At 33.6% G+C, this 27,568-nt stretch overlaps 1 protein-coding gene across 3 annotated transcripts in view; it reads left to right on the top strand.

Moving 5' to 3' along the window:
* The window catches only part of CSMD3 (CUB and Sushi multiple domains 3), a 611,954-nt gene that overhangs the window by 299,616 nt on the left and 284,770 nt on the right, over positions 1–27,568 (top strand). For all 3 annotated transcript variants that reach the window (XM_061994596.1, XM_061994595.1, XM_061994594.1), the window contains 2 exons: positions 5,906–6,009; positions 9,838–9,950. In XM_061994596.1, coding sequence (XP_061850580.1) covers positions 5,906–6,009; positions 9,838–9,950 — 217 coding nt within the window. The remainder of the gene's footprint in view (positions 1–5,905; positions 6,010–9,837; positions 9,951–27,568) is intronic.

The raw sequence follows: 27,568 nt of genomic DNA, 5'->3' as shown, positions 1-27,568 counted from the left end.
AATGCATATCAAAACAGTACAGATAGTATTTCTACACAAACAGAAATCTATAACTTGAAAAATAAAAAAATAATCCATTCATGCTGTTATTTTAATGTACTACACTTCCTAGTAGTATTCTCAGGATAGGGAAGGACTATCACAGAATCCTAGAATCCCAGAATGAGAGGGGTCAGAAGGGAACTCTAGGTATCATTCAGTCCAATGCTCCTGCTAAAGCAGGTTCATTTCAATTAGGTCGTTCAGGAAATTGTCCAGCTGGGTTTTGAAAGCCTCCAGAGGAGAAGACTCCACAGTCTCCCTAGACAGCCCATTCCAGTGGTTTATCACCTGACTATACTTTTTTTTCAGTTATTGTGGTCTCCAAATAAAGAATTCTAAATAACCTTTATAAATAACTGATTGTAGCATTAGCCTCATTGAAAATTAACTGTCATAGAGCATTAGTATTGAATTTAAAAAAAAAAACAAAACCACAAAACCCCAAGAACAAAACAAAAACCCCGTTATAAAGAACTGTATGAAAGAAATTACATAGAATTGTTTTGGCTGCAAGAGACCTTTAAGATCATTGGGTCCTGCCTTTGTCCCAGCCCTATCAACCACTAGACCACTTCCCTAAGTACAACATCCACACATCTCTTAACATATAATGTGCTTACCAATGGCTCTGCAAGGCAGTTTTCAATTGCTATCTGTAGAACTGAGATTACTGACAACCACTGACTGAAAACCCCATCTGGTCTTCACCTGCCTTCCAAAAAGAGTAGAGTTCTCCTGAAAGTCTTGTATCTGCCAGGTTTGTATGGATCCTTTGGCTGCTTTACAACAGATCAGATAGTACTACTTAAGTAATTTATGTGAGTGAATTCTGTTTTAGACATCCACAGTGTAGACATCCATTTCTAAATGCCTAGTCTGACTTTATAGTTAAGGTAAAGAAATAGGTACTTCTAAACTGTGATTGATCTAGTGTGTGCTATGTACCTTTCAGTGAAATAGATTACACTCTAAACATGTTTTTTCATTGGTTATGAAGAAGACTGCATCAAATATAGATGTTTACACTGTAGTTAAGTATGATGAATCCTATTGCCAACAAATAGACTCAACAATATAGAAGGAACTATTTCAGCTAGTGAGCCTTTGTCTCCTTGAATTCTTACAGCTTTCTGTGTTATCTCCTTTATTATTTTCTATAATATTTTATAAATCTCAAAGTTTTCTTTCTCCTTTTCTTCCCCCTCTGCCCCTTTTCTCATGTCCTCTGATATTCAAAGATTAAATTGAATTTTAAAGGACAGTAGTGCTAAGTATTTATGCTGGTTTATCCTAGGTTGAGTTTTGCTCATGCAGTAGGTAAATAGCAAAGATACAAACTACTGCTATGCAATACCATGCAATGCTATGTTCTTAAAAATTTTGAATCATTGAATTATATGCAATATGCAGTAAAATAGTTTGTAATAATATTGTGTTCTTGGCAGGATTATAATGCTGATTATTAGTATTATCTATGATACAGCTCATTTAAGCTGTAACTTAGCTTAATTTTTAAGTATTATTCTGAGAAGAAAAGATTTATAGCATTTTTAGAAACTTCATCATTATTTTACTAGTAAATGTCAAATTTTATGAAGTGAAAATATTACTATATATCTGAAAACGTTTTTAGAGTTTCATTTGCATTGGAAGCCTTAGGATAACAGATGCACATATGGAAATACATACAACTTTAAATCTTCACACTTTCCCTTCAGAAGCAGTTTCTAAGCATGTATATTTGCTTCTCTTACACACCATTCTGTTTTCTATGTTTTTAATTTTTTTGAAGTTAAGTACTTCTAGAACACTAGTTTCCTTGAAAAATCTTTCAGGAGCTAGTTCCACCAGAAACTAGACAGGCAGTCATACAGAATATTTGGAAAAACTGCTGTCTGGAACACATCCTCCTCAGCATATTCTCTTTCTGAAGAGTTGTAGGAAGTTCCCAGGTTAGCCACTAATTATTTAATAAAGTCTTCTCCTGTGTTACTTCTGAGCTGGATTACAGATTCAGTTTTGCCCAAAGACTGAGTTCCAAAAGGTAGAGTCACATAAAGGAGTTACGTCTACCGAAATTTGTTAGAACTAGATCTCTGCTCTCATTTTCCTTTGAAAAGTAATTGCAAAATTATTAGAAACCAAACTACACCATCATATTTTTCAAAGTTACTTTTCAAATAGAGCTTTTTTTCCTCTGTACCTTGGATAATAATTACTAGTATTGCCATCTTTTTTTTTGTTTATTGTCATCTGCATTTATAAATTTACCTTAATTCAACAGTTTTGTTTATTGCTTCTGAGTTTATAAACAACAAAATCAGACTAGGATATAGAGAGACAATTCCCTTACTTCTAGCTATGTTCATAGTTATTTTAGTGAATGAGTGCACAGTGCAGCATATTTTATTTGAAAAAAAACTTGTTCTTTATATATATGTGTGTACATGGAAGAAGAGGAAAGAAAAGATTCTTTACTCTTGACAGTATCCTCTGAAACAAAATTCAAAATAGGATTAGTCTGTGTCAGGATAATTATAGTAGTTTGCTGCCTGCTGAATGCATCAGACAAGCAACTGTAATGTACAAAATTTTATGAACATCTGCATATCTCTTTCTGAAAAAGGATAATAATTATTGTATTGCTTAATTTTAAGTAAAGTTATTACTCTCAATTCTGAAGCCATACAGATAAATATGTGATATAATTAGTTAACTTATAATGTGTAAAATGATAAATCATGACTATGGTGATAAACTGTCTCAGCTGGAATTCTGAATTTTTGAGATTTCTCTCTTGTGCTTGCCTTCCAGAACTCAGCTCTGATAGTATCATCCCCTTAATCAGAACCTTGTACTTCAGGCAAATTACTGATGAAATATTTTGTTTGCAGTATTTTTCCATGAAAGTATTCCTGACTGTTTGAAAATATTTTGTGGTCCCACTGCATTGTTATTATTTCAGTAGAGATAGATTTTGGAGTGGTGGGGATTATAAACATGATCACTGTTTGATCTTATAGATCAGGACAGAATATCTGTCCCTGTGGTTCTGATTACTGTGTATCTACTAAACAGATCAATAGAACAATTAAAAAATATGTATTGTAATAAATCAGCAGTTTTACCTCAAATGTTTAGTGTTACAAATAATAGCAGACTAACATATGTAGTTACTTTAAGGTTTTACACTAATGTTAAACTGATTCAAGGATGCTGCCTACTTTTGGTCTGTCATTTACAGTTTTTCCAGAAAAATACAAAAAAAACCTGTTAGATGACTGGTAAAAGCAAAATTTTTCACAGGATTATTACAAAGTTTTAAGTTACTTACTCATCTTGCTTAAACTCAGGTTTTATTTTTAAAGATTCCAGTGCAGTCAATGTTAAATCTTTAAACTTTTACAATATCATCAAAAAATATTTCAGTATTCTAAAAGTAATAATAAATATAATAAGCACTGACAAATACAGTCATTGTGGTTCTTATCAAACTAAATCAGACATTGTAAGATAAAGAATCTGAAAATATATCTTATCACTAAGGGTATCTATTTTCTTGCCATTCAGGCATATTTTCAAAGATTTCAAGTACATTTTGTGCTGCATATTGTGTACGTTGCATGTCAAAGATAAATAGCAGACAATTAATTTCCAAAAAGTATTCAGTCGTTTTTCACAATTATTACACATAAAAGCTTCTGCAGCCCATATGTAGTAAATGAATTTACTACCTCTTGCATATAAGATACTGATAGCTTTACAGTTCTTCTGTTACTCTTCCCCATTTGTGCAACTTCTCCTAAAAATAAATGTCTTGAAATGTCAATAGAAAAGTGTATTTGCCAAATAAATGGCAAGTTTACTTTGCCAAATCCAAAGTTTTTACTGTAATCACATTAGGTTAAATAACAACAAATAGAGAATCCTACACCTGGAGAGGAACAACCCCATGCACCAGTGCAGGGTAGGGGTTGGCCTGCTGGAGAGCAGCTCTGTGGAGAGAGACCTGGAAGTTATGGTTGTTAATAAACTATCCATGAGCCAGCAATGTGCCCTCGTGGCCAAGAAGGCCAATGGCATCCTGGGATGCATCAAGAATTTTGTCACCAGCAGTTTGAGGGAGGTTGTTCTCCCCCTCTGCTCTGCCCTGGTGAGGCCTCATCTGGAGTACTGTGTCCATTTGTGGGATCTCAAGCTCAAGAGGGACAGGGAACTTCTAGAGACAGTCCAGTGCAGGGCCACCAAGATGATCAGGGGACAGGAGCATCTTCCTTATGAAGAAAGGCTGTGGGACCTGGGATTGTTCAATCTAGAGAAGACTGAGGGTGAATGTCATTTACACTTACAAGTATTTGAAAAGTGTATGTCAAGATGATGGGTCAGCACTTTTTTCTGTTGTTTCCGGCGACAGGATAAGGTGTAATGAACAGAAGCCGTAATACAAGAAGTTCCATTTAGAGGAAAAACTCCTTTACTGAAATGGTAAGGGAGCCCTGGCACAGGCTGCCCAGGGAGGTTGTGGAGTCTCCTTCTCTGGAGGTTTTCAAAACCTACCTGGATGCATTCCTGTGTGACCTGATCTTGGTGGACCTGCTCTGGCAGGAGGGTTAGACTACATGATCTCTAGAAGTCGATTCCAGCTGCTGCAATTCTGTGATTCTGTAAATCAGCTCCTGTTTTGAATGTTAAACCTGAGTTGGAATTAGTTGTTTCTATATTAGACAGTTTCTATATTACAGTAATTTATATATATTAATAATTTTGGAAAGTTACTAACTTCATTGCTACTTCTTGTCTTCAAAATATGACTATTTTGTAGAATATGATACAAACCAGAGGTAGATTAATCTATCCTTAACATAGTTTTAGGTGAATTAAAAGAAAGTCGAGCCAGCATTTTTTAAGAAAAAAATATTGAGCTGAAAAATTTGAATGCAGCAAAACCAGATAATTTTTTAACATGTATTTTGTCTCTATTTTGATAGCAAATAAAGAGAGCTTGTTTTATCTTTGAAAATAATCCCAGACTGCAGAGAATGGAAAGAGCAGATCAGAGCAGCCAATAACCTTCCAGATGACAACAATGACAATTATTCAACAATAATTTGGGGATTCACCAGAGACCAGTGGAAAGATTCAAACCTATGATTTGGAGAAAAAACAAATTTAGTTATTTTTATCATGTTTCACTGTATTCCCTAATTAGTCAGATATTTTTCATAGAGTTCTCTCACTGTTTTTATTTGTGAGCATTGTTAAAAAAGAATGAAAAAATCTGACATTTCTCCAGTGAAATAAAGAACATTTTGAAGAATTGTATGAGTAAAAATACACATTTCTTTTTCTAGTCAGTCCTAATTAAAAACCAATGTTATCTTGAGACGTTTGTGAAGGAACTTATATATTCCTTAACTCCTTTACTTCTCATCCAGCTTTCTCCTATTCGAGCCATGTTATAGAATAAATTATGTTCTTTACCTTTACTTCAGGTGTTACTTGAACACAATTGTGTTGCATGAAGTGCAATTAATTATGTTGCCTTTTGAGTGTCTCTTAATCAAAATATAATGCAATTATCTAGAATTGTATTAAACATGTAACAACTATATAAATAAGCAAAATGGCAGTCCTTTGAGGAGGTCATCAGAGTGAAGATACCTTAAAGTTATTATAATTCACACTTTATGAACCAAATCTATCGGTTTTAGTACAATAGTTTATTGTAAAATATGCTAAAGTTACCTGTAAATATTAATTGAAATTTTAACTTTTTTTTTTTACACAACTGAAAGTCTTATTTATGGACTCATCTCACAAGCACGTTTATTTCTAAAATATATTTACATATTATTTTTCCTAGGTTATTCAGATAAATTTTGAAGAATTCGATCTGGAGATTGGCTATGACACACTGACAATTGGTGATGGAGGAGAAGTGGGTGATCCTAAAACTGTGCTTCAAGTGTAAGTCTTTTGCATTTACAATTTGTGTGCATTACAGAATATCATTAATGTGGCTTTTTCTGGGAGTAAATAATGATTAAAATTGGGTTAATATCAACAAAAGCTTATCTTAATTAGCTTCTAAAATACGTGAAGATGACTGTTTAAATCCACTGTTATATGTTTACTGTTCTAAAGTCAGAAAGAGATGGGCTAGACATCAGAACAGAAAAAAAAAAAAAGGAAATTTTAAAAGACATAGTCTGTATATTTGTGTAGTCGTGTAAATTTTTAGAGGCTATTATGCTCCCATTATAGGTATGTTCTCAAACCTAAAGTGTTTAAGACCATCGTTGAATATAGAGAAATGAACAAATTTAACATAAACTTTCACAATCTCCTAGGAAGCTTAGCATGACAAAGGATGTACTATAGGATCTTGACCTTTAAGTGATTATTGACTACTGTAGATAATTCAAAGAATGCATTAATATAGTGAAGAAAATTACTACATAGAAAATCTGAGCAGGATATAACTTAACATATGATTGCAAATCAGACAGCACTGAGTATTAAAGAATATTTTTATCATCCGTTAGCATTCTTATAGAATTTTGTGAGCCTGGATACACATAGAGATATGCTTAATAACCACCGATTAACTTCGGAATCTGTATTTCTCAAAGGCTTAACTTGTGATGATAACTGTCTTACAATAAGAATAACAATCTCAAGAAGACAAATTCAGAATGTTATTACTTAATTTGTAACATTTTGAACACAGCAATGTAGTTTAGTGATTCTGTTTATTTCCCAGTCACTTAAAAGTATGTAGATCACTGTCATTTTACATAGCTCCAGTTCCATTCTAAGTCAACATTGCAATGTTTTTTTAGGAGAAATGAATGCACTCCAAAATGTATTGTGGGTTTTTTTTTTTTCAAATACGATTAATTTTTAATGAAAAATTAATTACATAAAATTAAAATAATTTTATTGCTTAGAAACCATATTTTATCCATAATTTGTATTTTATAGACAGTACCAAGCCTTCAAAATATATTTTTGATAGTGCTGGAATTCAATTTCAGATATTCTTAGGTTGATAAACTAAACTGAATATTATTGAAAAAACACTTATTGAAAAAACACTTATTAAGTACCATTTCACCTGATTTTATTAACATCTAAATAAAGTATTGTTTTTCATTTATGCCTGAATTACAGCAACACATTGAGGCATGGCACAATGTTATTAAAATTTTAAGTAATGTAGTAAAGTACTCTGTCAAGATTTTTTTTCATTACGGATAATATTTTATAGAAGTATGATGATGAAACTTATGTTAGGGAGAAATTATGAAATTACAGGATTAAGTTTATCATACATATAAGGGACTTCTGAATAATTTTCTTTAATAAGAAATTAAAATTGTCAAGTGTTAGGATATGATAAGAAAATTTGTTCTATAAATAACTAGATAAATAACTTCAAATAGTTATCACTATGGAGATTCTGGAAAGACAAAACGTCCCCCAATTAATTTGTGCGGGTTTATTATTATGTAACATTGTATAATCAGACACAGACATATTATTTTTGTTTAACAGTGAAATGATTGCTGATTATTTTCTGATCAGAAGTATCAATGTTGAAATTATTAGTATTAAAATGTATTAAAAAGTTTCACGGAAGACAGAACACAATCGAGTACTGTAATAAACTTGCAAACCTTTTCTCTTGTGAGCCATGCAGACTTTGTCTGAGGTATGATGCATAGCAATTAAATCAGCTATTTTGTGATTTAATTTCTGTATTTAAAATTTTAAAATACTTATCTTTCCTCCAGAAAATTGCTGAAGAACCTTAGCTTGAATATGTCTGGTTTATGTGTAAATGATGTGAAAACATTTATCTTCTGATTTATGAAATCAGGGAACCTATCCAAGTGTTTAATCCACTAGTGTTACTGGGCACTGGTAGACAAGAAAGTTCAGAACCAAAAGCAGAAAAGTCCTTGATGCAGTGCAAGCACTGCTCAGCAATAACCAAAAAATGTTTGGGTTATTAATGCTGTTTTCAGCACAAACCTAAAACATAGCCCTGTTGCAGCTACTAGGAAGAAATTTAACTCTATCTCATCCAAAACCAGAACATGAATAAACGCCAGGAAGAAAAAAAGGATAATTCATAGCTTGAGCATTTCATCACTATCTTACATAATTTTCTTCACATAATTATTTTTCTGGATCTTTTTACTTTATGGTCCCAAAGTCTTCATAAATATGGAAAAGAGATATCAAAGCACTTAAGAGCAAGTGCTTTCTGTGTTCTTCATTACTTCTTATTTTTTTAAAATACATTTTCAAAAAATAATTTTTTCCCCCACTTACTATTTAATTGAAAAGTATTGTTTTTGAAGACTGTATTTATTTTTGTAAAATAAAATTTATAATTGACTTCAGAAAATAGAAACAATTTTAAAAAATCATGGCTGTTTTTCATAGCAATTATTCTTTCCAACACAACAAAGAGATTAATATTCCCAATTGCCTTAATAGTCCCAAAATGTACTTTCAGTCACCAGCGACCGTTAAAAAACTGTTAGCCATTACATCAGTGTTGTTTCTGAGGAACATCCTGTTAATCTATTAACTTGGCAAAGACTGAATTCACTGAAGACACTTTCCCTTAGTATGGGAATGAGCAGTTAGTACATTATTTTGGCCAGGCACTTACTTGTTCGATTCTGGCAAGAGTCTTTGTAGTAGCTCCATCTGTGAACACAGATGTGAGAAATAGACATGAATTTCTCCCACAACAGAGTATTTCATAGAGAAACAAGCTAAAAAAAACAGGAGGAGAACTAAATTAACTACAAAATATATTTTAAAGTTTTTGAAGTTTCAATTAGCTTTAAAAAATGGTTAGAACTGCAAAAAAACCAAACTAACAGTTTTCACTCATACAGTCTTGTGTTCGCATCCATTTCACAAAAATGGAAAATATTTTGGTACTTTCCAACATTCTGTTGTAGCTAATAAACTCTTACCAAATTTGAGACAATTGGGGGAAAAAGATAACTAATATAACATGAATCTTCAGCTTTTATAACTTTTCATTTTTGCTATCACACTATTTCATTCAGTAAACATAATGTTGTGACATCTGGTATTTTTGTTAATGAAGGAATGAATGTCAGCTGAGTCTGTAAAGCACATTCTTCCATAGTTGTGGTAGAAGTGATGGGGGGTAGTGAGATAGTGTTGCAATTTAAGAATAACCACTTCTTAAATATGCATTCTGTATATTTGAATGTGCATAATTGTATACCAGAAAAATACTCTTAGAAGTATAAACAAACCTCATGGGTTTCTAGAGCCATGTAATATGTCTGTATATGTCTGAGTCATGCACACAGAACTGAGAGATAAGGTTTAGATTTGGGGAGATGCATGTCTTTCTGGACTAAGAGCAGGAAGTGAGATGACATAGTTCAACATAAACCAAAGAGTAGTTGCTTGTGCTTTTAGACTGCTATCAAATCTGCAGTGGCTGGAACACTGAGAGCCGTATTGGCTAACCAGCTGGTAGACAACTGATCTGAATATAATGAATTAGAATCATAGAATCATAGAATGGTAGGGTTGGAAGGGACCTCCAGAGATAACCTAGTCCAACCCCCCTGGAGAAGCAGATTCACCTAGATCGGGTTGCAAAAATAAAATAAAACAAAAACAAAAAAAAAAACCCCAAACCAACTTAACAGGTATTTAGGCTCTCTAAAAAAAAAAAAAATTAGTTACTGAATGTTTAATGTCTTTACAGATATTTTCTTCTGTCTACAGGTTAACTGGGAGCTTTGTACCAGACTTAATTGTGAGCATGAGCAATCAGATGTGGTTGCACCTTCAAACGGATGAAAGTGTGGGCTCAATTGGTTTCAAGGTTAACTACAAAGGTAATAATAGATTATTGGCAGTGAATTTAATGTTATAGTAAAAATTATATTATTAACTTTTTTTCTCTCATATTAGAGGATGCATTCTATTTTCAGTTCTGTTAGTTTTAAAAACAAGAACATCTAAGTTGAGTTGACAAAAAAAAGAAATTCTCTTTAAAGGTCTTGGTCACATGAAACTGCACACTTTTTATTTGGTGTGTTCTTACAGCAATTAATTTTTGGCATAAAGTTTTACACTTATATTCTGTTCTTTCATGTGAAAAATATTAAAATTAAACAATCTTCTTAATATTTAAAGCTAAATGCATAAAAGAAATTAATATATCCTACATTCTCTTTAAAATGAATCATGCCTACCACAGCAAGAGAAAAACACCACAAGTGAAGAATTTGAACTACTGATGAGTTTTAGGCCAGGATAAAGAAAAACTTACCTAATGATGATGTTCTTGAGAGTCTTAAAATGTGAGGAATCTATTACTCATAACATAAAGCAGCTGTTGCTATTTCATGCTTCTGGAAGAAGTTTTCATATAGTGTGAACAGCAGAATCAGCCAAAAACTTAACATAGTTAAGTTAACATAGTTGCATGTATTTCTTGAAATTAAATTTTAAATGGTCCCTGCTTGTCACCAAAATCATGGTTCATCAAAACCATGGTTCTTGCCTACCACCAAAAGCAGATAATAGCAAGTAATGATTATTCGTCAACATCATTCTTCAAAATGGGAGAGTGGAAAGGCCAAAATTATAACAAATCAACAACCGTGTACATTAGAAATGAGGCTGATAATGTTGAGGATGGACAGATTGAACAAATAATCATGTTTGGAGTAAACTTGTACTTGCCATCTTTTTTCTAACCATAACTTTCCTGTGTTCAAGTACATTAATCTCTATAGTGGTTTAGCAGAAATGCAATTCTGCACTCTTGATATTCGGATCTAATGGACTAAGATCATTGTAGTAGGTCTGGGATGGTACCACAATCATATTCTAATGATCTTACCGTATGGTATTTCCAAGTTCTACCTGTTAAAAGGAGACAGAGAAAGGATTAGTATAAACAAGAGCTTGTTAATATATCAAAACTTGAACAGTAGCTGAGTGGAAAAATAATAGATTGCAGGAGGAAGAGAATTATTGTCTAATGTCTTACAATGTACCAGTATGTCTTGTTTTATTCATGAATTACATCTATTCTTAGAAGCTATAGTTCTGCAAGAATAAGATTAATTTAATATTAATAGGTAGACAGGGATAAAAAGTGTGCATATTCACAGTCTCATCTCCATATAATCAACTTTGTGATTGCACACATTGTATATTGACTCTGTATTTCTTTCTTGCCCTACACTGTTACTTTACACCAGCTCACTAAATAGCATTTGCATAGATGGGCATTGTGTGCTAAGTTTGTTTTATTTTATTCCACCAATCTAGAGCATAGGATAATTTTACATATACGCTGCTTTTGCTTTGATCACTGAGAGGATGTACTCATTACAGATGCCAGAAACCAGGCAGGTTTGCAGGCAACATTCTCTTAAGTAAAATAAGGGAGGAGGAAGTAGGTTAGAGGGGTTGTGGTTTATTTTTTTTGTTGGGTTTTATTCTTGGTGGCTTAAGTCCTTTCTGTAAATGATGGTAGGCCCTGAAAGGAGACGTCTAAATGTAGTACTTTGACAAGCAGCTCTTTTGCAATTAAAGTTTTAGAATTTATGAATTGGGAGTTGAGAGAAAGTCCAGTTAGGTAAACTAAGTAATTGAGTTAGAACAATTCCTTGAGGGCTTGACATACCACTGACTTCTTTACTAGAATCAAAGAATTGCATAGACTTCTCTCTCAAAAATGTTCATAATTACTTAAGAGAATTTTGATATCTGAGAGTCAGAGTCAGAGAACATTTTGGTTTAAGTGACTAAATGAATTAAAAGTGTATACACAACTTGCTTTTGTTTCTCTTTAATAGACTTGCTCAAATTCTTTTCTTATAACTTGTCCCTTTCCACCTCAGAATTTCCACTATCCATTTAGACACCTAACTATGGATGAAACTGTAACTTATATATTATATAATACTTATATGTATTATTTATTTAGATCTCATAGGTTTCTGCTTACATAAAAGGTACAATTTTTTTAGAACTTTAGATTAGATACAGTAGTATGATTTTTGAACTGACTCTTCTGGTAATTTGCACTTTCCCTGCTTTAGGGAAGCATCATGATGCAATCTTGAAAAGCACAAATTACGTTCCTCTGAGGTAATTCATAAGATGCGCTTGAGCAGCATTGGGAATAGCATTCCTCATGTGTTCCGGCTCCTAATGAGCATTTATCAGGACTTTCTAATGCTTGTCCAAAGTAAAACCACTAAAACACAATGAAATTCTTATAGATAGTATGGATACTGTATCTTCTATTGTTGTACTTTACAGACCTGCTTATGTCTGAGTTAATTACTTGATAATGTGCCTAATAAAAATATTTGCTAATAGCTAAACTAATTTCCCAATAAAAGACTTTGATGTCTAAATATTTGCTTCTGTGCATCCTGAGACTCAACTAATTACAGAAGTAGTGGAGATGTGCATGCCTCATGCCATCAAAATTCATAAAGACATTCTTAAGTCTAGTTGACATTTAGATCAGAGTCTGGCAGGATTTTCAAGAATATAGATTGTTCTGAGTCCTACATGGAATATGACAAGAGGAACAGAAGGTTGCGGGATGTCATTACCCAGTGCCCTTTACCCATTGTCCTTCAAAATGGTATATTTGCTCAAGTTGTGAGATAGCAGGTCACATCCTTTCTGACTGGGACAGAATACTGTATCATTTGTAATGAAATACATAGATTTTTTAAAATACCTCTGCATTAGTGGGACTAAATAATTCTTCCAAATATATATTATTACAGGAACTCAGATTATTCTTTTATGCATCTGCCATTTGGGAGAATCTAATAAATCTTTGCGAAACAATAAAAATATGTATCTTCTGGATTGAGATGTCTGTGGAGGTACGATATGGTTTTAATAGCTAGATCTATTATAATTGTCTAAATATAAAGTAGAGTTAAGCATTGGAGAGAGTATTTCAAAGTAAATATGTTTTTGTTGTGGTTGATTTGAAATTCTTTTTCCACACTCTCATAAAATAAAACTACTTATGAAGATGCAGTAATAAATATTTGGAACAGGCATGATAGAAATACAAGCAATGACTCATTAGACACATATTTTACCCTTTATCTCACTGTTGTGTTAGCTCTTATTCTTCACATACGTGTAGGCCCCTTTAATGTGAAAACGTGGAATATTTAGTAATCTGAATTTTTAAGTGCTTTATTTCCAAGTCATAATTTTGGGGATTGTTTGGAAACTGTAATCCTTCGTTTAGATATGAAATCAGACTGCGGTGCTCATACACTTACCGTTTTTAGGCTTTCGTCCTGGGTTTGGCGGGGGCAGGGTCATCTTTCCCCGCTAGGGGGCGCGGCCAGGCTATCCAATGCCGTGCCGACGTCACACGCAGGCTCTCAAGAACGCTGCCGGGCCGCCGCGGCGGCTGAGGGAACCGCAGTTTCTGTCGGGCTGCGCGTCGGACGGCGGCGGTGGTAAGCACTTACACCGGGCATGGCTCATTTTCTGTGTCCCTTGGCTGTCCTTATAACTCCTTATTCTCTGTGTTGTTTTTTTAAATTATCCTTATCTCAACCCACAAAGCTCTAGAACTCTCTCTTGATTCTGCTGTGGTGGGGAGGAGTGAATAACTGTGTGGTTTGGTTATTGTCAGCTAGGGCTAAACCACCACTTCTTCCCACACCAGTGCTATGAAAGGAAAGGACAAGTTATTAGTTATTATTGATGACAAGCTGCGTGAATACATTGCATCATTCAGTATTTCAGGAAATGGTGCCACACTGTCAGAGTGGTGCTCTATTCTCAAAGCTGTCGTGAAGAAGAAAGAAGTGTCTGTCTAAGCAATAGTTGAGAAGCAATTTCCAACCTATTTAAACACTGAAACTGTAATTGAGAGGAAAACAACTACACAAAATACAACACAGACTAATAAAACTGTCCTGACATTAAAGACGATAAACACATTTTTGTAGAATCATTAAGTTTTTTAGGAATTGTGACTTTAATTTCTCAAAAAACTGTCAGAGAATCTAGTAATGCAATATTATAGTTCTTGGAAAATCACACATGACAACTCGTAACTGCAATTGTTTTCATATGCAAGAGCTTTCTGTTGTAACTTTAGGCACAGGTGAAACAGTAAATTAAAAAGATGTCAAATACACTTTTTCAAAATGAACTTTTTATCACAGATTTTCTGATATTAAAGGATAATGTAACTAAGCATTGTGTAAATTCATAGGAAAAATTATTTCAGGGAATAAAATATTACACACACATAGTGCAAAACTGTCCTGTATTAGCATTTTATGGACAAGTTGAATTTCTGTTTAGGTCAGATTTGAGTCCCTTGAAACAGAAGAAACCATCCTCAGGGCAGCCTAGTTCTGTCAGGTCCCAGTATCACACCTTTAATTTCTGAACAATGACCATATCTGAGAGATCTTTTTTTCTTCAGGTGAGTCTGTTTTATTTTTCTCCAAATAACTGGCTACACACCAGTAAAATCTCTTAAAACACTAGGTTCTCATGATAGCCCTGCCTCCTGTCACAGCAAAACCTGTGTGATTTTGTTGTTAACTATAATAGTACAACATACATACTCTAATTGTAATTGCATACAAAAATTAAGAAGATTGCTTTGACAAGAGATCTCTTTTGGAAGAGATTTGTCTTAAGATGCCAAGCTAGACAGGAGTATAGGTAAAAAGGTAATTTGAAGCAAAGTAGATTTGCTTATTCAATTTTCTGCATTTGTCATCTAATTTTAGGATATGGGATTTATACTCTGACATGCAGCGTTTAAAAATATTTCTTTTTGCTTGAAGCGTGACCTTCATCTTGCTTCAAGCAGTATGACTTGTGTTCCTGAGTTGTTGGGTTACTATTGCAGCCTGCAGTAACCTGGAGTTTGTGATCTGCATTTCATCATATTTTTAAAGCAGTAAGCACTGAGATGCAGATCCATCTGAGATTTTTGGTCACAGCTGATACAGAAATGTTTTTTCCACGACTGCCTGCTAGTTCTGCTAGTTCTGTAAGTGACAGAAGACTGAATGATCTGGATTAGGTAGATAGTTTAATGCCGTGTTAGTCTTCTGTGGTTGGAAACAGTATTTTGGAATTATATTGTCATGGTTTGCCATGAACCTGTTTCTGGTAAGGGGAGCTGTAAAGATTACTCCTGAAAGAAGTTGCTCAAAATTCTTCCCAGCTCTGAGCCAGACCTATTTCTGAGGCTGAGCTAATTAGGCGCCTCCATGATCACTTTTTAAGAAGCAGCAGCCAGATTAAAATTGGTACTGTATCTTACTCGCTTTGTTCTTACTGCTCTGTTGGCCAAAACTCACTGCAAGCTTTTTCTGACTCTACTCAGTACTATCCAAATGTTTGGTTAATACTTTTATCTAATTCTCAAACAACATATTCCACATAAATTAGAAGAGTTCCTGTTTGTAATCTCTAGCTTTTAAGAATATTAGAACAGCTGTACAGAGTCATAATGAAAATCCATTTAACTCTATCACATAATGAAATGAGAGCAAGCAACGATATAGTGATGCTTCCTTGGAATGTTTTCCTACACTCTGTGGCAGAGATTTCCTGAAACCAGTCTGTTTATAATAAGTAACTCTTAACAGATTTTTTTCATCTATGACATTGTTACCTTTTCCTTAAGCCAATATATGGTTTTCATATTCTCAATATTTTTTGGTTTTACTAGCTTAATCTGATGCTTCTTCATTCTTTGCATAAAAAATACAGTATTTAACCTACCATGTTACTGCTCACTTTTTTTTAATTATTATTTTTTAAGATTGTGAAGGACCTTTATTTCTTCACAGGTGATTGTCCTCATTGGTGCTTTATGAAGCTAGTAACCTCAGCAAGCTTTATCATCTCACCGCTTGCTTTGTTTTCCAGCATATCTACAAATATATTGTCAAATAGGTGAGATAATAAAGTAGTCCATTGCTGACTTCTCTTTTCTGGAAGAACTGATAACTTACTTTTACTATCAATTAGCTGTATTTTAAAACATCCATCAAAAGCCTGTCTTTTTATGACAGAGATCTTAGTCCCTCTGAAAACTTTCCATTTACACTTCCTCAAGTGCCTTTTGGAAGTGCAAATAGTCTACATAAGCTATATTTCTCTGATCTCTCTGTCTGCTAATCTCTCTAGAAAGTGTTGGTAGGCTTGCAGTGCAGGACTTTTAAAAGCCATGCTGTTGTGTGAATGTCATTGTTGTCCATTTCTCAGATGAATCTGTTCTTGCTTATAATTTGTATGGTCTTGTTACATCTCAGCTTTACATTTTAGATTCACCTTGGAACTCTTTCTGAAAACAGGTATTGTATTTTTCCTTCTGTCCTACAGTGCTAAGATCACCCTAAGGAAGAAGTCAAAGGTCTCCTAAGCTTTTCTAAATGCACTTCAGGTCATATATCTAAGGTCTTTTTCTTTGACCCCACCAAAATAACTTTGTTTTTGTACTGTAGCTTTACAGCACTCATGAATACAACTAGACAAATAAGAAAATTCTGGTTTTCTTTCTTTTCTTTTTGTTATATATAATCAGAATAGGTCTTGTGCTTTTGGGGTTTTCTTTTGGTTTTGTTTTAGTTTTTTATTACTAATTTCTATTAGTAGGTCTTTTGACATCTCAGTCTTTGATAGTTCCTCTTTATTATTAGAAAAGTTTATGTTCATTTTACTGCTGCGATAAGAAATTCTCTACCTGTCTCAATATAGATATTTTGCATTTGAGTTTGAATAAAAAGACTGATGCTTTTCTACCCACCAATTGTCTACCCTTAGTCAAGAATTCATGAAGCAATTTGACTATGTACCTGTGTATTGAAACACACATATATACTTATAATCTAAGAAAGCATCAAATTTTAGTACATAATTTTTGATTTATAACTGTACAAAATAATATACTTGTATTTTATAGAGATATGTTGCATCACATTTGATCTTTCATAGCTGCTTAAATGGAATTTCTGAGTACATAAAAGGCTGTTGAGGTTACATTACAATGAAAGTTGTTAAAATTTCATATGGTAGGAAGCTAACAAATTATAAAATTGCATGAGATACTGAAATTTAGCTGTTCAATAAATTATTACCACTATTCATTGTAGCTGTGATTTTTCAGTACAAATACAGTGGTCTTAGGTCATATGAGAACTAATAATAATTTGTGATTAAAAAGTTGTTGGAATGCATTATTGTGGGGGGGAGTTTTTAATCGTTTAAATTAAATTTCAGGAAGGTGTATGTTTTTGGTATTGACAAACATATTTCTGTTAACTTTATCAAAAAGTGAAAATAGATAGTCTAAAATCTTGTTCTTAGAAAAATTAAGTTGTTCAATTTATCTTTTACCTCTATTTCCCTGAAATATTAATTTGCTTCCATTTGATTTTTTTATTTTAATTCTGAATCCTCTGCATGTTAATATTACTCAATATTATCTGAGATGATTTATAAAATGAGGTTATTTGTCTACAAGAAGACTTAATTTAATATTCATGTTTGTACTTAAAGTTTTTGTTTGGTTAAAAGGAAGGTAGTTACTTCCATGACACACAATTTATGATTTTTTTTCTACAACTCCCCTCATGCCACTGGAGAGCTGCTCAGATGAATTATTATTCGTAGGTGACTCCCACTTCTAAATTTTATTCAATAAAGCATTATGTCATCCTTTCTACTTTACACTATATAATTAAAAGCATTTGGTAATTCTCTATGAAGAGGAGCAAAAGGATTTTCTTTGCCCTGATATTAGTCTGCTGGGTAATATGAATACAGTATGTGTGGAAAGGGCATCTTAAGTATTAGCTATTGTCCTTAAGTATTAGCTACTGGTTGAACCAGGACACTGGGCTAAATGGGTGTTAGCCTGACTCATCCTCCATAGCATTCAGTGTGTATTTAACTGCATTCATTCTGTTATTTGTTAAGCTTATATGTTCCAAGAGACTATTTACCTCTAGTTTGGGGATAAAAAATATATCCAATACTGCATGTTTATTTGTGGGAGTTAAGTGAAAATTTTCTTATGAGCATTTCTGAACTGAAAGCAAGGACCCATAGACAGATATTAAAGCAGTTCATGCTTTTGGACAGATTCTCCTGGGAAAAGGGTAGAATTTGAACTCCCAGCATGACAACAGCAGTTAGAATACGTTCAGCTGAAGAGCTCTAAAAAGTGCTATGAACATAGAGTTCTGTGTCTATGTTTAATATCTTGATTATCTCTTAGTTCAAGTGTGTCTCTTTCCTCTACATATTTTACAACAGTGAGAATTTGCTATGCCTGATTAGTTTCCTTTTACCACACTTGACTTAGAGTTGATTAAGGTCCCTCTCATGGCTGTATTCCACCAATTTTCGTGAAGTGATAAAAGACTGTGTGGTAGCCTCTGGCGATGTCTTCTTTTGAAGCATTAAGGTACATTTAGTGCTACATCAGCCTGTGAATGCAAGATTTTCACCTGTTTGTCTGTGAAAGTAACACCGGGCATAGCTGTTTCTAAATTTCTTCAGCTATTAGCACTTCATGTAACAGAGGGTTAGAGATTTATATAGCAACTTGGCTGGTTTCATATACTTCAGTATGTAGGAAACCTACAAGCAGGTGTATATATTTAAAATACATTCAGAACTTAAATTTAAAATGTGGGTGTGTATGGAGTTTTTTCCAAAATGTTTCCAACTAAATGACTTTGAAGAATCAGCAAAACTTGTTGAGGTTTTGTACTTCTCTTACTTCTGTGTTTTCCTTATTGCTAAGCATTATGCTGTGAGAATGTTGGGGTTTTTTTACCATCAATAATTAATTTCTCTAAGTACTATTATGCTAGAAAACAACATCAGCAGTGCCTTTTCATCATATATTTTCATGTTCTGAGAAACCTCAATTATGTAAGTAATTGTATATTATTAGAGAATCATAGAATCATAGAATGGTAGGGTTGGAAGGGACCTCCAGAGATCATCTAGTCCAATCCCCCTGTATCTTACATTTATTGATGGCTTTTTGCTTCAGTTTACTGTTGTCTGGCATTTTCTGTAATGTATTTCCAAAGAGAATGCCTGTTGACTATAAAGCTTTGGGTTTGCCTAGCTGTTGCAGGTTAACCTTGGCAGACAGCTTAGTGCCACACAGTCTTGTACTTAAACCCTTCCTGGCAGGATAGGGGAGAGAATCAAAAGAGTATAAAAGTGAGAAAACTCAGAGAATGAGATAAAGAGAGTTTAATAGGTAAAGCAAAAGCTGCATGTACAAGCAAAGCAAAATAAGGCATTCATTCACTATTTCCCATTGGCATGGAAATGTTTGTTCACTTCCAGGAAACTAAGACTCCATCATGCTTATTGTTACTTGGGAAAACAAACTCTATAGCTCTGAAAGTCCCCATCTGCCTCCTTTTTCCTCCAGCTTTTGTTGCTCAGCATGAGGCCATATGTTGTGGAATTTCCCTTGAGTCAGTTGAGGTCAGCTGTCCTGGCTGCGACACTTTCCAATTTCTTGTGCACTCTCAGCCTGCTCATTGGTGGGGTGGGGTGAGAAGTGGGAAAGACCTGTGGAAGCACTGCTCAGGAATAAGTAAAACAGTGGTGTGTTACCAACACTATTTAATCACAAATCCAAACCATAATACCATATGAGCCTCTGTGAAGAAAATGAACGCAATTGCAGCCAAAAATAATACACCAGCTCAGTATATGATGATACTTACTTCTAAAGCTGGTGCACAGATGGTGCATCAAACATTAAATTCCCTTGTATTAAACTTATCAATTATTTGATGGATTGTTAGGTGAGAACTTTTGTTTTAATTTGTAGTATTGACAACTTTTTTGGTATAATTGAATCCTTGTCTTATTTTATTGGTTCTGAAGCAACATTTTATTAAAAGATCATTTCTGTGGCACAGAGAATATTTTGTGAATTTCTGTTTGTTACGGATTTTTTTTTCTTTTATAAAAAATCTTTAGTATTGAGAGTTTTAATGTTTAACTTTCAACGTGTATTTAGGCTTATATATTATATATATAATTCATGTTGGATATCTGAAACATGCCTTGGACATCTCTTTTCATCATTCTATCTAAAATCAGAATTTTTGTTTACTTTGCTGTCATATTCTTACAGAAATTATACATGTGAAATAAAGCACTGAGTGCATGAGTTTTAGCACACTTATTAGGGATGCACATGACCTACAAATAAAAACTTGTATCCTTCTTTTAAAATTCATAATTATGTTTAATAAATGGCATATACTTTTAAATTATCCATTGTAATCTGAAATACTGCCAGAGAGTTGTGAGTTCTTTTTTCTTTCCCCTCTACATTCCTGCATAGTGTTTTTCTATACATGCAATATTTCATGATATATGAAAAGTACCAGAATGACAAATTGAAGATTTCCATGATGCCACAAATTTGTTATTAAAATACTTGAGAAGTGTAATACATTCCCTGATAGAAAGAGGGTGCCTTTGTGTTGTCGCATAAAAAAGTAGGCCATCATCTTTTTTCCTTGAATTCTAAATCTAAGCTTTTTATTTTTATGTATATTCTCAGAATTTAGAAGGGATTACAAACTGGTTAATTTACAGGTTTTTAACAATTGAAGCAGTTGTTAAAATTTGTTGTATGTGTCATCTGACCAGTTAATACTGTCGGAAAGGAGTGTTTCCCTTAACGTGTACTATAGTTTCATTTTTCTGTTGTGCATGGGTGGAGGGAGGGTATAATCTCTCTTTGGTTTTAACTTTCACTTCCAGTACATGCAAAACCCCCAAACTACTGGACAGTGGTCCAAGGTGGTGCTAAGGTGTTCAACTACTGGGTCTTTATTTTCTCTAAGTGTCAACTCAAAAAAAAAAAAAGCCAAAAGGCATGTTTTTCAGCTAGAAGAATTACTTATATATACATTTTCAATTAGATATCTCGGTTCACTTATTTCGCAGGTTGAACAATGTGCTGTTTTGTCTAGGTTCTAAGTAGAGTGAGCAATTGGGAAACAGTTCTTGAAACTGTAGCTACATGAGGGTACAACTACATCATGAAAGTACAACAGTATGAAGTTTCTGATTCTATGGCGAATGCTTTATTAATGCTAATTGACAGATGATGGAGAGAGTTAATGAAAGAAGGCCATAGCTGACTTCCCAGCTAAGCTCAGTCTGAAGAAACTGTTTTGAACTATTTATAATTGGAAATTAGAAGAGATGTGTTTAAGATTACCGTGTCTTGGAAATTTTGAATTGTTTCCAGAAACATTCGTGTTACAGAAAAGTAATTAAGATCATTGTTTTAATTTCTGATAATTTACTTTTTTTTTCCTTTTTAAGTTGAACTAGAGAGACATTAGATAGTAGGTTTTTGGTGTGCTGCTTTAATATTTATTTAAATCAGAAAAATATATTCATATGAAATCACAGGGTAGAATATCTACTTAGTTGGCACTTTAGATGATTTAGGGAAATACAGAGATCATGTGCCTGCAAAGTAACTAATCTTGGTTATTGCTTTTCTTAGTCACTTAAGAATTTTTGATTCAATTGTTTGGATTGTTACAGGAGACTAACATTCAGAAGAAAATTAATGTTACTAAATAGGTACCATAATGATTAACTTTATGAAATGATAATTAGAGAATATGACAACTTTCTCTGAGTATTAATGTAAATTACTGAGCAAATGCAGAATTAACCTGATGGAATTAATTAAATGACATTAAACAAATGAGTTCACAAACCAAACAGAATAAACTCTAGAAGGTGAACTTTAGTAGACATTTAATAATAATTTGGAATTAATAGAGGATCTTTTGGTAACATTGTTTAAAACTGAATTGAATCTTTGGAAGTAGGGTTAAAAAATGAGCTTATTTCAAATTTAAAGTAGGAACATTGAAAATTTATGCTTGGTGAAATTGTGAACACCTGATCCCTAAAATCTTTAAATCCAAAAAGTAGAGTTTGAAATTCATCCTCTCTAGGGAGGTATTTCAGAGAAGCCATCTGAAGAAACCAAAATGGTTGGCATTGTGCCATCCTCATAGCCAAAGAAAGTAATATGAGAGGAACTCACACTGCAGTGGAACCTATTGTTACTTTCAGTTAAGTTATAAGCAAAAGGGAATGCATTATAAAAAGAAGTAGGAATTTCTTCTTTGTGCAATTCCCATTTGAAGTCTAACATTCAGAATATCTAATTTACACAGAGAAATGTTTTTAACAATACCTTCCTAGAATCTACTCCTTTTCCCTGGAGCTATGCACATCTTTCCAGTGACTCTTTGGATCCTAACATTAACGTCTGCTAGATGATCTTTCGAGGTCCCTTCCAACTCTTAAGATTCAGTGATTCTGTGATCTGCCTTCCACGTGTATAGAGTAAAGAGAAATGTATTACAATCTGTCAGTATCCCAAGTTCAGTGTTTGGAGGAGTATGATGTTCACAGTGGAGTTTCCCTCTCCCTTGACTTGTCTTAGGCGATGATTCATACATACATTTTCAAACAGATAGGTGGGTTTTTTTGTTGATTCCCAGTTACTGTTCTGAATCTGCAGAATAGCCTACCCACTCCTATGGATGCCACGGGCTGTCTACCCAGCTTAGTCAAAGCTTCACTATGTATGGTTGTCACAGAACTTAAGCTCAGATAGGGTAAATGACAGTCACTCTAGTCCCTCTATTACCAAATAATTGCTTTTTTGACTCAACCAGCTCAAAGCAGTTGTGGCCAAGGAAAACCTAGCCAAACACCAAATCCTGGCATGGCAGATCAAGGCAATGCCAGGAACCATTTAATGTTAGTGAACTAGAAACACTGTTTACTAGGTTTCAAAAGTTGCTTAAAAGAAGACTTTTCAATATTTTCAGACTTCGTATCCAGAACACAGAGTTCTCTCCAGGCTATTGATTAAGTGATGATAATAACTAGACCATATGTATGTATTGATATATAATATGTTAAAATTGTGTAATGTCTAGGTGACTGGATTAGTTACATGGAAAAAAAAATATGTTAAATCCATTCTTTCTTCAGTCTGAGAGGATTAAAAAAAAAATCAACATTTAACTAGAGTTAAGGATAAGGGAAAGGCCAGACAAGTGATAAAGATCACTAAAATTAAAGAAATGCTGGTTTTATTGACAACATTTACAGTAAATGATACAGAAAATAGAAGCATTAACAATGAGGAATTTCAAAAGAGAGAAAATTATGCCTGATTATCTGAAAAATAGTGTATTATATAAAAAGTGAAACTTTGCGAGTTGCATTGTTAGTAGTGAAGAGAAAAATAATAAAAGAACTTAAGAAATTCAGTATAAAATTTTGACTGAATTTTAGGGGGAAAAAAGTTAATGACCTTCATTATCAGTAGCAAAAATGGAGTTCTTAGTTCATACTATTGAATGCAGTCCCTTTCTTGTTTGTAAGTCCTAGTGGCTATCACCAATTTCTTATTTGTTACATACAGCCATGAATTATTTTTGGACAGTTATCTTGCAGATATTTAAAATACATATATATCACTATGTAATAGCTGTAGGTTATACAGATAGCTGTAATAATAAGTCTCATAATACACTTAACCATAAAAAATATTAAAAAAACTGCAGCATAAGTGCTTTAAATTTCACATTTAAGTTATAAAATACCTTTACATCTGATGATAAAAGCCATCTGTGCACTATGGCTACCTAAGGATTCTGTATTGTAATCTGTTTATTAAAACTTGCTATGCTGATAGTATTTATACTTCAGAATACTTAATATTAACTCTAATATTAACCCTAATAAAAAGTATAGGAAGACACACAGGAAATAATCCTGAGAATGTATATTGTGTTAGTGTACCTATAGGTTAGGAAAATGTCTTATACTTAGGTGATAGGAAGTTGTTACGTATTCTGTTAACATGGCTATCTCTACTATTAACTTTTCATATCAGCTTAAAAGACACCTGAAACCTGACAATCAGGCTTCATAAAATGAAAGCTTAGACACAGCATAATGAATAATGAATAACATTTGATATAGCAGTGTGGTGCATTGTTTCCTACTTCAGCACTACATTTAAAAATACTGAAGACTGTATATGAGAGAATTTAAGCCCTGGACATAATTTTTGTCAAAATAAAAAAATGTCTCTAAAATACAACCACTAAGAAATAAGAAAAATCTGAAAGCTTTCAGGCACTTCTTTTGCAACTTGGTAGAAACAAAATCACTTCATCTAGTGTGACATTTGTACTGTAATATTTAGTGTGCCAAATCAATTAAATTGTTAATCATCAAGTTTTGAGAAAAACGATGGGTGAGATTCTACTCACTTTCAACAATTTTAGGCCCCATGTCTATTGATGATATGCTCATATTACCTAGTGAGGAGCTTAGAAAAGATTGTCAATGTCTTTTTCAAACTGCTTACTTTTCTTCCCCCCACTCCCTAACCCCTTTTCTTTGGGGATGTTTAAAACTGTAGAGTTTTGTTTTGTGCTTTTTTTTTTTCCCCCACAACTATAATTTTTCTGTTTACTTATCCAAAATACTATTGTAGGTTAGACATAATCCTATTAAGGTGTAGAGTAGAAATTGGAAGTTTGCCATTTTTTCCTACTTCTACAAGTTATTAATGGTTATTAAATTAATATGCTTTTACTAAGCCTTACTACTTGACTGACTGGTGCCTGGAAGCTTTTTTTACATGAGTTATACAGATATTTAGTCCTTTAAGTGTCATTTTGTAATGGATGAGTGACACACTTCACTTGTAAGAGAGAAGTAGCAATATATTTATTGATATAAAATTGTGATTTTACAAACTTTTATAGTAAATATGCCAGTGTGTAACAAGATTCAGTGGCAAGGTGAACTTGATATTAGGTCAGATCTCTCAAGGAGACCCTCCCATTGAGGGAGGTCCACAAAAGATTCCCTTGTGTTCTAAACTCTTTCTCAGAGGGGAATTTAGGTGCCGTTAGGTCTGGACTGTCTCTAACTTGGTCAAAGGTTTATGTCTAAAGGATTATATATGTGCATTCAACCCATTATACCACCTGAGTTTTTGAAGTTTCAATGCTTTTATTCCTAAATCACTTACTAAGATAAGAATATTGTCAGCCTTGAGAGGCGTCCCTTTTCAAGGGGTGATCCTGGCGTGCAGTCTGCTGCCACACAGAACTCAATGGGCCCTGGGATGTCCTTTATGGTGTGAGGTGATGGACTCATAATTATATTTGCATACTGACTACAGATGTTAGTTTTTTCCAAACTTGGCTTGAATTGGACCTTGACCAGCATTGTGGTTAGGTGGAAACATTGCTCAAATTAGCCCTTGGCTATTGTGTTGTTATCTGTCTCCCCTGAATCCAGTTTGAGCCAGATGCAACCATTATGACCTTACACATCCATGATGACCACCACTGGTGGTTATCACTTGAACAGGGTTACAGGAAATAAAATTCAGGTTGGTAACTGTTGTCTCTGGGACACTTGGCTGGACTGTAATAACAATAATTCTGTTAGTGTGAGGCTATGTGCAAATAGTCTGTGTACAAACACAAGGCTAGATAGTTCTTTTGTCTTTGTGATGTGCAGGTCAGAGCTAATTGAGCAAAAGAATCATCATTCCATAGGCTTCCTAAGTGACTGTAAGCTTTCTATTTCCAGTGAGCCTACTACTGAAGAAATGTGACCTCTCACTACATCTTCTTACTTTGTATTTTTCTTTGAAATCATCAGAAATACAGAGAAGTATCCTGAAAATACTTTATCCCTTTTTTTTTTTTTCTCCTCTTATTCTTCATAAAATCCACCTAGGAGGGACAGAGGTCTTTGAAAAATCAAGGGATTTCTCCATTTTAAAATGTTATAAAACACAATTAAAACTGACATCTTTGCTTAAAATATCATGGTTTAGATAATCTTTTAATTCAGCAAGTAAATAAAAAGAGTCCAAACTGGTTCAGTATTTTAAGAGAAAAATTTGCACAAATTGGGCTATTTATTCCTAAGACACTTGGAGAGATATGACTTAATGTTACCTAGGAAAATAATTTTGTGTCTGTTCAATTAGTTTTGGATTTTTTGCCCATGGGTGATTTGGCCATAAAGTCAATATTGTTATCGCTGCTTTTCAATCTTTAATGCAGCCAAGATAAATGCATTAATATCTACTACCTCTGTGCTAAGGAATTTACATAACATCATCTATGATGTGAGTGAATCAGATTATCTGAAGAAGCAGCATTCAAATTTCGACTGAAAAGTCTTGTTTATTGCAAATATGGAAGGTTTCTTGTTGTTTGACAATGCATTTAGTAGCTCTTTTATTTTTCTGGAACACTTTAAGTTAGGATCGTTGCCAGATTTAAATATTCCTTCTCTTTATAAAGTTGTCATAATTCTAGGGCATGGACTGATTCAATGGGGGGAGCTGAAGAAAATTACAAGGATTATGGTACTGTGTTGTGACCTAAGAAGAAAGTGAAGATGAATCATGTGAAAATAGGGTCATCTGGGTGCAGTGCAGCTGCAATTTCACCTTACTCCACTCTCTCTGCTACCGTTACTGAACTAATGGTAATAGAGTTGACGTAGCTAAGAAACGAATGTGGTTCAATAATGATAGGGTTTGTTGCCACAGAAACCTCTTTTAATGAGCAGATTGCTTAGTGGTTTTCAAGCAGAATTTTGCTTTATCCAAGTTTCTTTTGCTCAGTGAGGTACATATATACATACAGTCTTGATGTAAGTTCCTAGAGCTCCTGTCACTTGACTACAGGACAATCAGGTAACTGGTTTACTGTGGTTTTTGGCGGCTTCTCAGCTTTTTATGGCAACTTAGTTTTCTATGAAAGTAAATTTCTAATGGCAGATATTAAATTTTCTAGAAATTACGAATGTTTGACTTAAGATCTAATTTTAAATTACTGTAATTTTGTTAAAGTTATTGGTTAAAAAGAGAGGGCAATGTAAAAAAGTCAAACTCTTAAAATAACGGAATTACTGTGAACGACCGAATTTAAATATTGAACAATTTCATAGGACTGTCATCTTCAGAAGCATGAGTGGCACCCTATGTTAAAACACAGCCTTTCCAAATCATGTTGTGGGCATGAAATGGAAAATATTAGAGACAAGGTTGAACTATCAGTGAAAGGCACTTCGCAAAGCATGTTACACAGAGAAGTGCTTTGTGTCCACTTATCTTGCGAAGCTGAAATAATTTGCTGGATGTTTTTAGTGAAATAAATTAATTTTGGGTAATGTCCCATGAGATATCACCTAAAAGGATTGAAGAATAAATGTCATCCCTTAGACATCTCATTTTTCATACTTTCTGCTGTTATCTCATTTTTATTACTCTCATACTTTTAAGCACCACTTACATCATTACTTTCAGTAGTGGTAGTGAGCT

Source organism: Colius striatus, chromosome 4, assembly GCF_028858725.1.
Source record: "Colius striatus isolate bColStr4 chromosome 4, bColStr4.1.hap1, whole genome shotgun sequence".
Taxonomy (NCBI): domain Eukaryota; kingdom Metazoa; phylum Chordata; class Aves; order Coliiformes; family Coliidae; genus Colius; species Colius striatus.
The sequence above is the reverse complement of the archived record's forward strand: the minus strand, read 5'-3'. Positions and strand labels throughout refer to the sequence as shown.